Below are 15,628 nucleotides of genomic sequence, written 5' to 3'. Positions count from 1 at the left end.
TTGAGACTGCGCTGGGAGACACAGCAAACCTTCTTGTGACCATGCCATCCTGGAGGAGCTGGACTATCGGTGCCACCTGATTGGTCTGCAGGTACCGCCTCTTGCTACCAGTCGTGACAAGGACACTAGCAGAAGACAAAACTTTTTTGCTCCCTTGCAGTTGTTCTCTAGTTTCTTCCTAACTGATATAAATTTACTGCATTGCTGTGTTGTGTTGATGTGGCAATAAAATGACTGGCGGCTCAGACGTGAGCTCCAGTGTTCAGTGGTCTCATACAAATGCATAACATGGCCATTGTTGTTTGTTTCAATGTGCTCCTTTGTTCCTGTTCCTAGTTTCCACCAAACTGATGGGAGTGTTTTCTCTTCTCCTCTTCTCAGAGCTGCAGTGAAGTCAATTCCTTTCTTACATTTGTTTAATCAAATGATACATCGCTCCCTGCGGCTGCTTCACAGTTAAAGGCTGGTACTGCTGCTAATTAGTTTATGCTTTTGTTACATTTTGGATTTGGTGCCCGTATTTCTCGCTTTTTTGGCAGCAGATCAGAGTCAGAAAAGTACCTGTTACACAGCAGTAACATTTCAGTATCAGAGCACATGTTCATTGACAACAAAAGCAGCAATGACTTACATATGGATCCACTCGACAGACGTTTACATAAAACCTTTCAGTGTTTTTATTTATTTATTTGACAAGCAGCAGGATCATGTTTGTCACCTCATTTTTTCTTTACATTTCAAAGTAGATACAATAGTCAGTATACCAGATTTATTACAATATTTTTTCCTAACTTCAGAACATTTAACAAAGAAAGAAAAATAAACACACAACAACTGCAAACGTGAGAAAAGAAAGCATGTTTTTTTAATGTGTAGCCACCAATGTGTCATTGATGTCACAACTACCTCTTTCCCCTGGGCTTCTTTTTTTTTATTTCCTTTATATTCGGTTGACTAGTATGTTTATCAGCTCTTTCCTCTCCAACGGCTATAGGCATTTTTTTCTTGTCGGTTGACGCACAGGTGCGTGGCACTGGTGATGTTGTAAACAGCTTAAAATCAGAAGGTGGGTGGGGGTTGGGAGGAGGGTCTCGTGGGTGGTGGTGCTAGCTGGCTGTCTGACGTGACACGATGACCTTTTCTTATTTTCAAAGATGGAGGCACCAGTCCTGCTTTTAGTCACCGCACAGAGTCACGGCAGACAGCCGCAGTCCAAAACCTAAATGGATGAATGAGTCTGTTTTGTTATTTATTTCACGTTTTAAACCTGTGTTTGCCGGTTGGTCGCTCACACAGGCGAGTGTTTGTGTTGAAGTGCTCCCTGGCTCGGCTCGTCTCCCTACGCCACGTAGCTGTACTCGTCTGCTGAGGTCTGGCTTCGCTCGATGTACTGCTTGTCGATGAGCACCTCGATGCACTTCTTGATCATGCTGATACTTGGGTTGAACCTGGCTTTGGACTGATTGATGACCTGCACACGGGGACATTTGAAAATAGTCATTAAACTTCCTGTCTCTAAAACTATGTCTACACAGTTCTCTGGGTGAAAATGCCTTGTTGATGCCAGAGGTCAGAGGAGAATGGCCAGACTGGTTCAAGATGATAGAAAGGCAACAGGAAGTCAAATAAGCACTGGTTACAACCAAGGTGTGCAGAAGACCATCTCTGAAGCAACAACACCTTGTCCAACCTTGAAGCAGATGGGCTACAGCAGCAGAAGACCACACCAGGTGCCACTCCTGTCAGCTAACAACAGGAAACTGAGGCTACAGTTCACACAGGCTCACCAAAACTGGACAATAGAAGATTGGAAAAACGTTGCCTGGTCTGATGAGTCTGGATTTCTGCTGCGACATTCAGATGGCAGGGTCAGAATTTGGCGTCATGGATCCATCCTGCCTTGTATCAACGGTTCAGGCTGCTGCTGGTGGTGTAATGGTGTGGGGGAGATTTTCTTAGTACCAGCTGAGCATGGTTTAAACACCACAGCCTACCTGAGTATTGTTGCTGACCGTGTCCATCCATTTATGACCACAGTGTACCCATCTTTTTATGAACTCAAAATGTCACAATGTGTAGATCACCTCTAACAGGTTTCTTTAACACAGGAGGTCACTGTACTCCAATGGCCTCCACAGTCACCAGATCTCAGTCCAATAGAGCACCTTTGGGATGTGCTGGAACGGGAGATTCTCATCATGGATGTGCAGCCTACAAATCTGCAGCAACTGTGTGATGTCATCATGTCAATATGGACCTAAATCTCTGAGGAATGTCTCCAGCACCTTGTTGAATCTATGTCACAAAGAGTTAGGGAAGGTCTGAAGGCAAAAGAGGGTCCAACTGACACTAGCATGGTTTACCTAATAAAGTGGCTGGTGAATGTAAATATAAATGCACACGTGATTATTCTGTGAATCTGTGTGATTTTTATTGTGTGAGACAGTGAAACAGTTGCAGGCTTTAAAAACAATACTCCCCCCCCGTGATGATAAAGACATGATAGAAAACATTAAACACTGCTTTGCTTGAAATATCTGTCTTGTTTAATGACAAAAAAAATGCCCACCTAATTGTTTAAAACAACAAAATGTATCCCTCAAAATAAAGTCAAATGAAAACCTACCTCCTGAATGAGGGCATTGTGTCGGAGCACCTTGCGGGCCTTCATGATTCTCACTATAGCAGCTTGTAAATACATTTTGCGGTCCTCGTCTACGGCACTCCTCGTCTGCTCCATCTCCTGGTGACCACACAGGTATGTGACAAGACAGATTTAGGTATCAACACAGCTGCCAAACAACAGGACAACTGCAGATCTTGAGAAAGTGTTGAGAAAGACCATTTGTCTAACCTGTGGTGTGTCTTTCTGCATTGACGTTGTGATCTTGAACTTTGTCCTTTTACTGGTGAAACTCATATTTAATGAAAACGTGGACTCGGCTTCAATCTCCTCCTGTGAGCAGAGCACAAGATATGCTGTGTTTAAGTAATCATCATTGCGTCTCACATGTCTGGAATGGTTATGGTAAATGTATTGACACTATGGGTGGGCAGGGATGGAAGACAGACTTGACGACGCATCTGGTACAAATAAACACAAACTTCCCAATCAATACTTATTAGAAAAGACAGAGCACTTTGGCAAGAGAGTTTCTTGTCTGGCTCAGATGTGCGATGTGTTTCAGATTCCCATGTCGCACGAGAAAGCTCAGACCTTTTGCGAGTCGTGGTTGAGCATCTTGACGTCCAGCAGGGACTTGATGGTCTTCTGTAGCTCCTTCTCGTTCATCTGGGTGCCGTCCTGCAGCTCCTTGTAGGTCACCGTCTGGCTGTTGTTGAAGGCCAGCAGCACAGCCATCTGGTAGGTGGTCACCATGGCAACGTAGGGCTTGGACAGGTAGTTCATCTTCACCTCACCTGTTTGAGACAGGCGGACGCAGGTAAATGGTCGTACATATGCTTGAAACAAACTGATTACTGTTTTTGTGAATACCCTTGGTTGTATTACATAAGTATGTGTTTTGTTTCAGATGTTGGCTCAAACTGATGCATTCTTATAAGTGTATCTTGCATAATTCAGCTTTAAAATGTGTCTTTGTGTTACCTGTGCAGAGATAGTGCAGCCAGGTCAACTTCCTCCCACTGAAGTGCTGATTATAGAACAACTCAAACTGCAAAAGGAGACGGAGACAGAATTGATTTTGCAACGTGCTCCTTTAAAACAGTAAGAACCAATAACTGACAATTCAGCCGTGCTCCATGAACGTAAACTCACCATCTGCACACTCTTCTCTAGTTCTTGAGGGATGGCGAATGTGGAGGAGGGGACGTGCGTTAGCGGCCAGGCTCCAGCCTGCAACCACATGGCATTTACCACAACATTAAACATTTACTGAGAACATGGGGACAGCAGCTTTGGCTGGCAGAATCGAAACTTTCTGAAAAAGCTGTGATGAATATTGTGATATGATTGGAAGCACAACATCTGGGGTCACATTATTGACTGACTTTCATAATATTCTAAAGCCCTTTCACATGGGACTAGTATGACCAGGGGACCTCTAGCAATATGCAGGGTTTTCCCTGGGTTTTTTTGAGTCCAAGGTGGCAAAGGCCTGTGGCGGGGGGCATCTTGACAGCTGTACTTTCAGATATTATATATGAAAGGAGGCCCACACACGCTTGAGCTTTACACTGCTGACTTGTATAATCAGAACAGACATGTCCTGTGATTTTCAGCCTTCTTTGATTATATTTAGCCTTTACAGCAGGCACATCCTGACAGCTGAGAATATTACTGTCAGGTATTGTCCCCCCTCTATTAAATATGAAAAGAGGCTGAAAATCACAGGACATGTCTGTTCTGATGATACAAGTCAGCTGTCCTGAAATGTGTGTTTCTCTTCTATAATACACATTCTACATCTTGGAGGCGACGTCTTTCCACATACGGGCGTCCTTCGCCTTTCAAACAGGGCCGAGCTCCGTGGGAAACAGTAGGAGAGACACAGAGGGGGAACTGAGATCTACACAACACTGGAGGGAGAAGCAGGTCTGTGGAGCTGTGCGCCGGACGGAAAAATGTCGCACCGAATGCACGCCACTATAGCACCGCTTTGGGCTGTGAGCACACATGACGCACGTCTACTTTGCAAGTAATGGGTTTGTGTGCACAAGAGATGCTACATCTGAACCCCCCCCAAATTTGAGTTTTGAAGTAAACTTTATCGAGTGGTCCGGTGAATTTTTTGCACATGTTGATTAAGACAAAGGGGACGATTAGAGCTTCAAGCTGTAACTCCACTGACTGGAAACCTACAGCTGCGTTGGCAATAATGACTGAAGAATTAATTTTGTTTGTTTAATCCACATTTAAAAAAGTAAAAAAGGAGGATAACAATGAACATCACCTCTGGCAGTGCTGTGTCGTGTTTCTGTGTTGTGTAGAGTTGAATCACAAATGACTCTGTGCATCAAATTCAGGGATAAAGCCAGTAAATTCATGTAAAATACAAACTTCACTTAACCTGTGCGAGTGTGCTGCATGAAACACATGGATAATAAGGGTAATTCTAAATCACATGAGGTCCCCTGGTAATACTGGTCCTGTGCAAACAGGGCTTTAGATTTTAATCCTATGGCTGTCGGCAAGAGTGAGGTATTCAAGCCACACCAGAGTCCTCCTCACCTGTAATACATAGATCTGGAAGCTGATGCCCAGGTCCACCACCGTCTCCTGCGTCTTGATGAAATTGTTGAACTTGTTGTTGAGGTCGGCGCTCACGCTCATGTCTGTGTACATTCTGTGGAGTTTGCTCGTGAACTCGTAGCCACAAGCTTGCTGTGGAAACAGAGGGGACAGAGGGTGTTTGAACAGAGGGGTATTAAAGACTGGCAGTGGCAGCGTCCAGCAGCAACTCTGCTTTTACCTTTAGTTTGTTGATCATGGCTTCTTCTGAGTCCATTGACAATGATAAACCATGTATTAACCTCTTTGCTAGCATTCTGGCATAAAACTGTGGGGAAACAAAACAAAAAGACATGAAAAACTTTTTATTTTGGGACTACTGAGGAGACTAAAAATTGACACTCATACTTCTTTAACTATTTTAGGCTCAAAACTGCTCCCCTAGTCTGGAGATTTGAGGGAAAAAAAAAAAAACACAAAACGTTTCTGTTGTATCACCAACATGAGACAAACTCTGATCACCTTTTGAAAGATGTCCTTGTCGTCTATGTACTTGAACACTGTGATGAAGCTCGTCAGCTTGTCCTCCACCTCGTTCTCCGTCATTCCCTTTGCAGACTTTTTCAGCAGATTGTCACAGTATTTCGCCAGCTGCACAGAGACACCAGGAGAGACATGACCCGCTCAAGGCACTGTGTTTAATACTGTGTGTGCGTGTGTGTGAATGTGTGTGTGTGTGCTCACCAGTTCAGGGGCTTTACAGATGGACTTAGGCTCCCTGAAGTTCACCACAGACGTCAAAGCCTGTGAAAGAGAAATCAAATAAACAGTCAGTCCAATAGTGAAAAGAAGAACATCCACACATGTATCTAATTACACCTAAACACATTTATAACTGTGGTTTTGCAGTTAGAAAGTGTATACTAGGAAAAGGAACTTGCCTAAACCCCAGTCTTGCCATCTAGTGACTGTTATGAGTATGTTAATGAGGCAGCAGCTGTTACAGTCGGGGGTTTATTACCTTATCGAGTGCGCTCATGAAGTGCTGATCTCCGTTTAGAACTGTGTTTATGAGCTGAACAAATTTACTGTGAACCTCCAGCACTGACTCCACAAACAGGGTTGGCATCTAGAGAGGCCAGAAGAGAGAGACAAAGTATTACAAGTATTTGTGATATTTTATCTTATCAAAAAACCTGTATGATCAAGATGCCTTCACGCGTCAACAGTACAACAACCTGACAAAACACACTGCTGGACATGCATGTCTGAAGCCCTTCCAAAGCTATTTTCCAAAAAAGGACAGCAGCTTGAAAATCCAGTACACTGTACACAAGTGCAGGCATGTATGCACACACACACACGCAACGCCGCAGTACTAACGTTTTCCTGAGAGAGGTTACTGGTGCCTCTGATGCCCTCGTTGTGAATATGGACCTGCAGCTCCTGGATCATGTGGGGCAGCCCGTTGGCCACGGCCCGCAACAGAGTGTACATGTTGGCCATGTCTGGACAAAACAAGAACACCACACGTCAGTTTGTATATTGCCTGAGTCAACAGATGCAACAGGACACATAAGACTGTACGTGCTCTCACCGTCTCTCTTCTCCTGCCGTATAATGCTCTGGCACTCCCCGTGCAGGAACTGCAGGTGATCTGCGACCATCCTCTGCTGGCATTCATGGATGACTTTGGCATAGGAGCTGGGGTGCAGGTACTTCCGACATCTCATCTCTTCATCTTTCAACCGCCCCAAAACCTAGAGGATGAGGAAGACGGATAAGAGAAGGGCAGAAGGGTCAGTTTGTCAAATGCGACAGAAATTCAGAAATACCTTGTTTAAACGACTTTTCTACAGTCTGTATATATGTTGGTTAAAATGACTGTGACCAATGTAAGTTGTGAAACACAAGTTGAGAAAACAAAAATCCCGCTATTGCTTCTTTTGGTAACTCTTCACAATTCTTTTGCGAGTCTGATCCAATTCTCCACAAAGCCTACCGTCACATTTTTGCATCACAACACACTGAGCCACACGATTTTGCTATACCCCCACTGACTGTGAATGATACTGTACATAATTTTTCTTAAATATCTAACTCTATATTCACTCCATCTTGCTTTTTTTAGCAATTCGACTGACTTTTATTTATCTAAAAAACTCAATTTTGACAAAATGTTGAGTTATTATCATTGTAGCAAGAAATTTGTTACGATAAAAGAAATCTTCGATTAGTCGACTCATCATTTTATCGTAAAATGTGTTAAAATGTTGAAAAATGTCAGTCTGTCTCTCCCAAACCCCAAAATTATGTCATGTAATGTCTTGTTTCGTGCTCATGCCAAAGGGTTTTAGTTCACCGTCATGGGAGAGTGTGTAAAGCTGCCAATATCTGGACGTAAGAAGCTGCAATAAGAGTATTTTGGGGTACTTTTATAGTGCTTTTCCATGGAAAATGACTCAAACTGATTAGTTGACTACTAAAATAGTCACTGATTGTTTTAGTAGTCGATTAGTCATCGATTAGTCAACTTATCGTTGCAGCACTACTACACTTAACAGAATGGTCCGGTCTCATTCAACCCTCAAGCAACCACAAAAATCTAAAAAACATATACTTTATTAAGGTTCACTTTATATGTATTGTTTCAGATGTAACTCCCCAAAAAGGCTGCACGATATGAGAAAAAAAAATACATTAAGCAAGATTATAGATACACTGAATTTAAAAAACTAGCAGAAATAATTTCCAACATTATTTTATTTGACCAACTGATCACTGAACTGAACACAAAAGGCACCAACAAGACAGGCTAATAAATAAATGTATTTTAAGTGCAGTTTTCTACTGATGCTCTGATTTAACTAACTCAAAAAACGGTGACAAGAACATTGCAGTTTTCTGCGATGTGTTTATCGTACAGGCTGACATCACAATGATGATAAAACTACAATACATCATGCAGCCCTGCTCCCCAATGGTTGCTGAAAACATAGATTACATTTTATCTATTCATAACAACATTGTGAAACAGGAACCCAGCTGTCTTACTACTGCCTTTCCTTAGAATCTGCTTTAACGTCCAACCCTGCCTCTACTAAATATTGTTAAGTGCAAGACACCTGTCAAACCCTGTAACTGTTAACTGTTTAGAACATACTGGCCAGAACTTTAATCTGTGGTGTTAGGACAGTCAGTATTTTATGTCTACATATTGCTCTGAGCGCGCACACACACACACACACACACACACACACACACCAAACAGCACATTAGTAAAAAAGAAAGAGAAGAAGCAGCTTCTCCACGGCTATGATCTGGGTCAGATAAGCAACTGTGACTGACCCTGTCCAAACACGCAGGGACTGTGCTGCACTGTATCTGCTGCTGCTCTCTCACAGTCATATCACATACTGCCCTAATGCCTAGCAAGGCTTTAATGATGATCCTGTTTACAGGCTGGAGGGATAAATCTATCAGAGAAATCTGATTATTCCCAGAATTAATGAACGAGGGAGCCAGACATACACACAGAGAGAGAAACAGATAAAACAGACACGCAGAAAGAGGGACAGACAAACAGAGAGAGAGGTCAGGCAGCTGAGGTTGCCCAGGGGTCTGTGATCTCAGCCTTAGCGAGTTAATGGTAGAGCTAATACTCAGATTAAAACTCTTATGTCACCAGACAGACATGACCTGACAGTTGACACACAAACACAAACACACACACACACACACACACACACACACACACACACACACACACACACGGGCCCTGGATGAATGTACACTCATATGGATAGAGGTTGGTGCATACACACACTCATACCAAGCTAAATACACAGTATTTATCCTAAACTCAACTCCAGCTGCAAGCAACGCAGCGAGGTTATGACAGTGTTACAGCAGCTCATACGCTCACATGACAGCCTGAACACATGCAGCGTTCACATACTTTCATTATCGGCCCATCTAGCTTACCTTCTCCATATACTGTGAGCAGTTGGATTCTTGCAGTAGATTGGAGGCTTCCTGTTTGTAATACTCTCCTGTTTTTGTCAGAAATGGCCCTTCGAAGATTTCCTGATAAAACTGCAACACAGGAAGAAGAGAGGATTTAGTATAAGAAGACGATGGCTACAGCACATTTTGTGGATAATCCACAACTATAAGAAAAACACTCCCTAGTAATCAGGGCTGTGATCAGGACAATAAAGGTACAGTTCACCCCCAAATCAAACACATATTTTTCCTCTTAGCTGTATTGTTATTTAGCAATCTAGATTGTTTTGAGTTGCAGAGCGTGGGAGATATCAGCTAGAGAGATGTCTGCTTTCTCTCCAATAAATAAAACTAGATGTCACTCAGCTTGTGGTGCTCAAAGTGCCAAAAATGTATTTGGAAAACTCATCAGCAATGTCTCTTTCCAGGAATCATGACGAAGTTACTCAAGATAATCCACAGACCTTGTTGTGAGCAGCTTCATGTAGGAACTATTTTCTGTCTACCTGTCTTTCTTTCAAATGTTTTTTTTTTGGCGCTGTGAGCACCACAAGCTGAGGGTCATCTGGTTCCATTATATTAGAGAGAAGGCAGACATCTCTACGGCCAATATCTTCAGCACTTAGCAACCTATACTATACTGATCAAGACTGAGGTGAACAGTGCAACACAAAACAGATTAGCTGAGAATCAGATATAAAAACACAACACAAAGAATCCTCTCATCCTCTGGGTCAGTATTTGTTGTCTCACCTTTAGTGGAAACTTCTTCTTGTACTGTTCAACATGAACAAAGGAGTTGATGACCCCGTGGATTACCTTCTGGTTGGGGTTCTCGCCACAACGATCACTGCAAGATAGGAGGAAGCTAGCATTAGGTCTGATGTGTTTGTATTGTATTTTTAGCGGAGCACTGGAGTCATTAGCATGTTGGGAGTACTGGTAAGTGTAGGTTAAATCCTGCAGCCCAATTAGACTACATTAACAATGTCAAAGACTGGAAATAAGGAAGTGTAACACTGATAATTAAAAACAAAGGAGCGTACAATTAGATTAACAGGACTAAATACGCTTTCTCTCTTATCTGTAGCACTGCAGAAAGACAAATATTCATCTCAGACAATGAAAAGTGGACTTATTGTGTGAAAAACATACTTTTTGATTTCATTCAGCAACATCCGGATCAGGACAGCCTGCAGGGGCTCGATCATTAGTCTCCTCCACATATCTAGTGCCAGCTGCAACGACAGAGGAAAAGACAGCATGTAACAACAGTGTAAACAGATCATGGGTTAGGGTGGCGTAAGGTGAAATCTTGACCTGGGTGCTCACTTCCCTCTGAATCCCATTAATATCTAAAACAATCTGTGCATGTGCTCTCCTTACTTCCACCTAACAACCCTTGAGGGCGCAGTGTGCAGATTATATTTTATTCCAGTACGAGAAAATGAGTCAATACCTCTCCGATCTCCATGAGCGGCTCGTTCATGTCCACTCCCCCGTAGCCGTACTGTAGGTCTGCTTCTGTTAGTTTGTTCTTCTTGATGAACTGAGTGTTGAGATACCTGAATAAATTGGGCCGGGAGGTCAAGAGGTTAACATACTAATCGTATCAAGTGTGTACAACAACAACAACTGCAACTACAGTGTTGCACAACCACAACACTGCTGCTGCCAGGAGCCACCGGCTGAAGCTGAGTTCATTCACTCATGGAGGCGACGTGTGAGACGGTCAGTCTTTGGTTACCCTGATGGTCGCTCACTCACTGTGTGGCTATTGAGAGGCAGGTTAGCCAATGAAAGCAAACAATGTCCAGGATACTTTGCCAACTACTGAGCCTGGGACACAGCCAATTCTAAAAAATATTTCACTGTGAGACTTGGTATATTAAGATGTTTTTTTCAAGGCAAGTTATATTTAAGATGTTTTTACATTTTTTCTTTAAAGCCAGTAAGAATAAAATACAAGACCAAAATTACAACAACCAAAACTGAAGGGAAAAAAATTTGAACCGACATCGTACCGGTTTTAGCCATTGCTGCAAAATCTCAGTTACATAGCCAATTACTGATACATTTTGCACATCCTTGTGTCATCCAGGGTACAGTGACAGCTAGCTAGCAGACAGTGGCTCCTCTGCACTGAGCATCCTGGCTGAAAACAAAATATGAGGGTTGCTGATTCTGCTGTCCTGATCTATGTGATGTTATTTTGAGAGGCAAAGTGGTAAATTATTTGGTGGGAAAAAAAAGATCTTACCAATTATTTTGAAATTTTACAATGCAATGTCAAAAAGGAAAATCATAAAATCCTGCTTCCCATGTCTTACCATTTTTTAAGACTTTTGAAAAAGTGATGCAAGACGTTTCAATACGAATTAAGGCCTTATCTTTAAATGAATAACTCCAATGTTCTCTAAGACTTTAAAGGATCCCTGGGTTGATAAATGGCTGTGGCTTTGGGGAGCGCTATTCCCTCCAGACAATGACTGCTGGAAATTAATAATCACAACACCAGCTACAGTTCATGAATGTCGTATTCTTACAGTGAACTTTGTGATTTTAGTAACACAGACTGGTGACCCAACAGTTAAAGGCAAACTGTGGAACTCATGGGTGGCATTAAAGTTTGTATATCCGACATTAGTCCCATTAACTGGTCAAAAACAGGTTTAAAAGATGAAAAACATCTCCCTAATAACAGACCAACAGGTTAAGATGATTCAGATAATAACAACAGAACCATCCCGTCTTAATCCTGCATCAATCAATATGTTTGATGTCATTACTGTGAATCAATTTACTTTGTCTTTCTTGTGTGAAAGCAGCTGATCAAAACACTAAATCACTGAGCATCATATCACCCAAGTCTGCAGCTCTACAGAGAATTGTAGCACATTGTTTTGGTTTTACAGCCCACACATTTACTGTATGGCTGTGTCTCACAGTGGTCTCATTAACCCTCTGTAGGCAGCAGTTTCAGGCAAAAAGATCTGACAATCTGACGGCACACGATCTGCCCAGCACCAAACAGCGGACTGACAAAGTAATCTCACTGGGAAACTTTTGCATATTAGACAGAAACACACAGAGCATCAATATAAGGAAGACTCATTTCATACTGCTGTCACTGATTAATATGACAGATACTCTGATGTTGAAATGCATAGACCGGAATTGTGTCTCAATGCATGTCTGCCGTGTTTCAACATTTCTCAAAGGAAGCGAGCAGCAGGACAGCGACCAGACAGACTGACACATATTTTGATGGCTTTCATCACGCTGATGTACGCTGGCTGATTCTGTCCACTCTAAGTGATGTGTGGTTTTCACAGCTGTGCTGTCTGCCTCTATCAGCGGCATAGCAATCACCCTGGGCCTGATTTCTCTCAAAGAGTTCAGCTTTGACAAGCATAAAACACCAGATTCAAGTGTTGAAGGACTGCTAACACAACAGCTAGTGTTGAGCACAACTAACCATGAAACCTGAAGAGCAGAATTGTGACTGACGGTGTTAACAGTTTCTTTTTATTAAGCTGGCACCTCAGTCCAACCTCCATGACATGATAATTTGTGTTTGACAGGATGCAAACGTACACGTGTACATTCACAGACATAAGTGAGGATAATAAGCCAAGCTCTGCTATATTAAGAGCTGAACACTACTGTGTCACCACTAAAACCAAGAGCTGCCCTCTCTCTTGTCTCTTTCTCTTGTGCTGACATAATAAATTACAAAGGCATATGTATGCGGAGACAGTCCAGTGGGAAGTACGCATAAAAATAGATCTGAAAGCTCTCCAAGGGAATATTGATTCAGAGTGGATCAGCTTTTCAAGGTAATATTTTAAGTGTACAAAAACTTTCGGCTAGCTCATGATAGAATTAGTACATTCGGCATCTGAGGACCTTGACACGCAGAGACGACTTTAAAGCGCCGGGGCTGACAGAGACAGGCGTGTGCTTTCGCTCACGACTTTTGTTGGATGGTGTACTTGAACACACCGCATTGACAACAGCGAACAGCGGGCTGAATACAGACGTGTCCTTCAAATGTACTTGCAAAACATTTCAAACAGAGAACAAAACAAAGTCGCCTGCCTCTTCAACACCACTGTGAATTTAAGGAAGCGGTCTCATCATATACTCAGACTAAAACAATTAACGTGACACTTTAACACAATTGTTGTTGAATCAGCATCGTGACTCACTGACATCAAAAACTACATCAGTCATATAGAAACAAAGAGCATGAAAGGCAGCGCTGTTACCTGTACAAACAGTCCATGTAGTCAGCTCCTTTGCTGTACTCGTCCCAGTATCTGTGGTACATCACTAAAACCTTCTCTTCTGATTCCAGGACTTTCTAAAATACACACACAAGCATGACGTGTTACGGAAATAACCATAATGCCATAAAAAAGAAATGTGCTTTAAAGGTTTTTCTTTGCCAGCAATTGGAGAGCTTTTGTGAGCATTTACCTTGTACAACTGCCGAACATGATTCTCGAGAAAAATCTTGGTCTCTGTGTATAATCTCTCACCCAAAGGCTCTGGGTATGCAACACACAAGGCATAAATGTCACTAGTGTCGGAATTAAGGAGAAATAATGAGGACAAACATGATTCCATACATAGATGTAAAACTACAGTTTATAAAGATGTAGTACGTATGTAATACTAGATAGAGAACATATGTTTTAGTGAGTAATTCCCTACGAATAATTTAACAGCTCAGTTGATTTCACACTGACATTTAACAAATCTAACAATCTGAATTAGCTATATTTGGTGTTTAAAACTTAATACACAAAGCTCTGTACAAGCTGGCACTTGCTTTACTGTACTGAGCAGCTATGTGACTTCCTGTCCTTAAACCCTGCTCTAAGACTTCCCATAAAATCTTGTGCTGTAATTTAAATTTCTACATGGAGCATGCTGGCATAGGATACGAAAACCGGTCATTCCACGTGGCTCTCTCCACATAGTCGAGCATCACAACAGCCTTGATTGTCGTCAGCAGCTTGTTCCATGTCTCGTCGAAATCCACCACCCGCGGCTTTAAGGACATTGTACAGTTTCTCTTTCAGACTGACAGAAAAAAGAAAAACAGGAACATAGAAGTGAGCAAGGGAATTAAAAAATGAACATATAACTTGCTTAACTCATAGATACAGTTTCTTAATTATCATGTTATCATGTAGCCGTTCTCCCATCTTCCCATCCTGCTGTTTGGACTGTTAAAAGCAGATATAATGGGCCTTAAGTGAATGGATAACATCTGTAGTGAAGCAGGCTAAAGTAGCAGTGGAAATACACAGGTGTCTTTAGCAAGTGACAGGATAAACATAATGATCAAAAACATTTTCAAGTCATTTTTATGAAGCTCATGACACTAAATACATAGTTATTAAAATATGAATACAAGATTTGTTGTCATTTCTTTAAATGACTTTTTAGTTCATTAGTAGAGGTAACTGAAAGTAACGTTGATCATGAGTAACTACATGACACAGATGTCAGTATCTAAGGCAAAGTGAACATGCACATCAACAGAAATGAATCTAATAAAAAGCCTGCTTCACAACAGCTGCTCACATTTCGATGGTAGCAACAGCTTAGATAATAATTGTGCTCAAGTTCATGGATGTACTATCGACATTTGATATCAGCAAACACACTTGGATAACCATCAGGTATCAATACTGTTGTAGCTGTACAACTTATCAGCCGACACTGCTGCATAAAATAATATGTAAACTTCTATATCTGTATCAGTACAATAACAGATCACCTGCAAGTAGGAGAACCTAGGCCCTGTGTTGTTTCTCGTCATTCATACCAGTTGAATTCACGTCAGTGAAAACATTGCAACATCATCATGCACAGTTCTTCTTGCTATCAAATTCACATATTGCGATATTCGTCCTTCAAAGGGGAGCGTTAACGTTACTAATAACACAGCCTTCTTACAGTCATGATAAAGACAGCCAAGTTAAGGTTACTAGCTAGCGGAATGCCAATCCCAAAATAGGATGGCTAGCTAAAAGGCTAGCTAGCTTCTAGCTAGCATGCTACTTCTTCCTGCTCGAGTCCCAACAGTTTTTTGAGGTCTCGGCTAGAAGCTAGCCGTTAGTCAGCTAGCAGGAAGCTAACGATAGCTCAGCTATCGCTAGCAAATGGTCATCTTCTTTGCAGTTTCCCCACATTTGTACTGACAGCTCGGCAAAACATGGCGCTGTTGTTAAACAAAGGAGGTTACTGAGGTCGAGCGTGGACTTTTGAATAGTACGTACCTCTGTTCGGTATTTAGTTGTTATAAAACTCAAGTTTCTCCGCTGTCACAGGCTTGATTTGTCTCACTTACAGGTCTTCCCTACCTCGGATTCTACCATTGTATTACGCGGGGGTGTATTATGAACAAGCGTAAAT

The 15,628-nt window shown here is 42.0% G+C and overlaps 1 protein-coding gene across 1 annotated transcript; it reads right to left on the bottom strand.

The window, feature by feature from the left end:
- Positions 1–653: 653 nt before the first annotated feature.
- On the bottom strand, positions 654–15,606 carry cul2 (cullin 2). Its single transcript, XM_049565387.1, has 21 exons — positions 15,493–15,606; positions 14,149–14,287; positions 13,679–13,781; positions 13,468–13,562; positions 10,656–10,761; positions 10,352–10,434; positions 9,950–10,046; positions 9,176–9,286; positions 6,789–6,951; positions 6,575–6,699; positions 6,213–6,320; positions 5,936–5,995; positions 5,714–5,842; positions 5,433–5,519; positions 5,192–5,344; positions 3,779–3,856; positions 3,608–3,674; positions 3,218–3,420; positions 2,855–2,956; positions 2,627–2,743; positions 654–1,471 (listed from the first exon to the last, which is right to left on the bottom strand). Exons 2-21 carry the CDS (start codon positions 14,265–14,267, stop codon positions 1,340–1,342), a joined length of 2,238 nt encoding a protein of 745 aa, XP_049421344.1. The 5' UTR covers positions 14,268–14,287; positions 15,493–15,606; the 3' UTR covers positions 654–1,339.
- Between the last annotated feature and the right edge of the window lie 22 nt (positions 15,607–15,628).

Source organism: Epinephelus fuscoguttatus, linkage group LG21 (assembly GCF_011397635.1).
Source record: "Epinephelus fuscoguttatus linkage group LG21, E.fuscoguttatus.final_Chr_v1".
Lineage (NCBI taxonomy): Eukaryota > Metazoa > Chordata > Actinopteri > Perciformes > Serranidae > Epinephelus > Epinephelus fuscoguttatus.
Note: the sequence above shows the minus strand (reverse complement) of the source record. Positions and strands in the feature narration are given on the sequence as shown.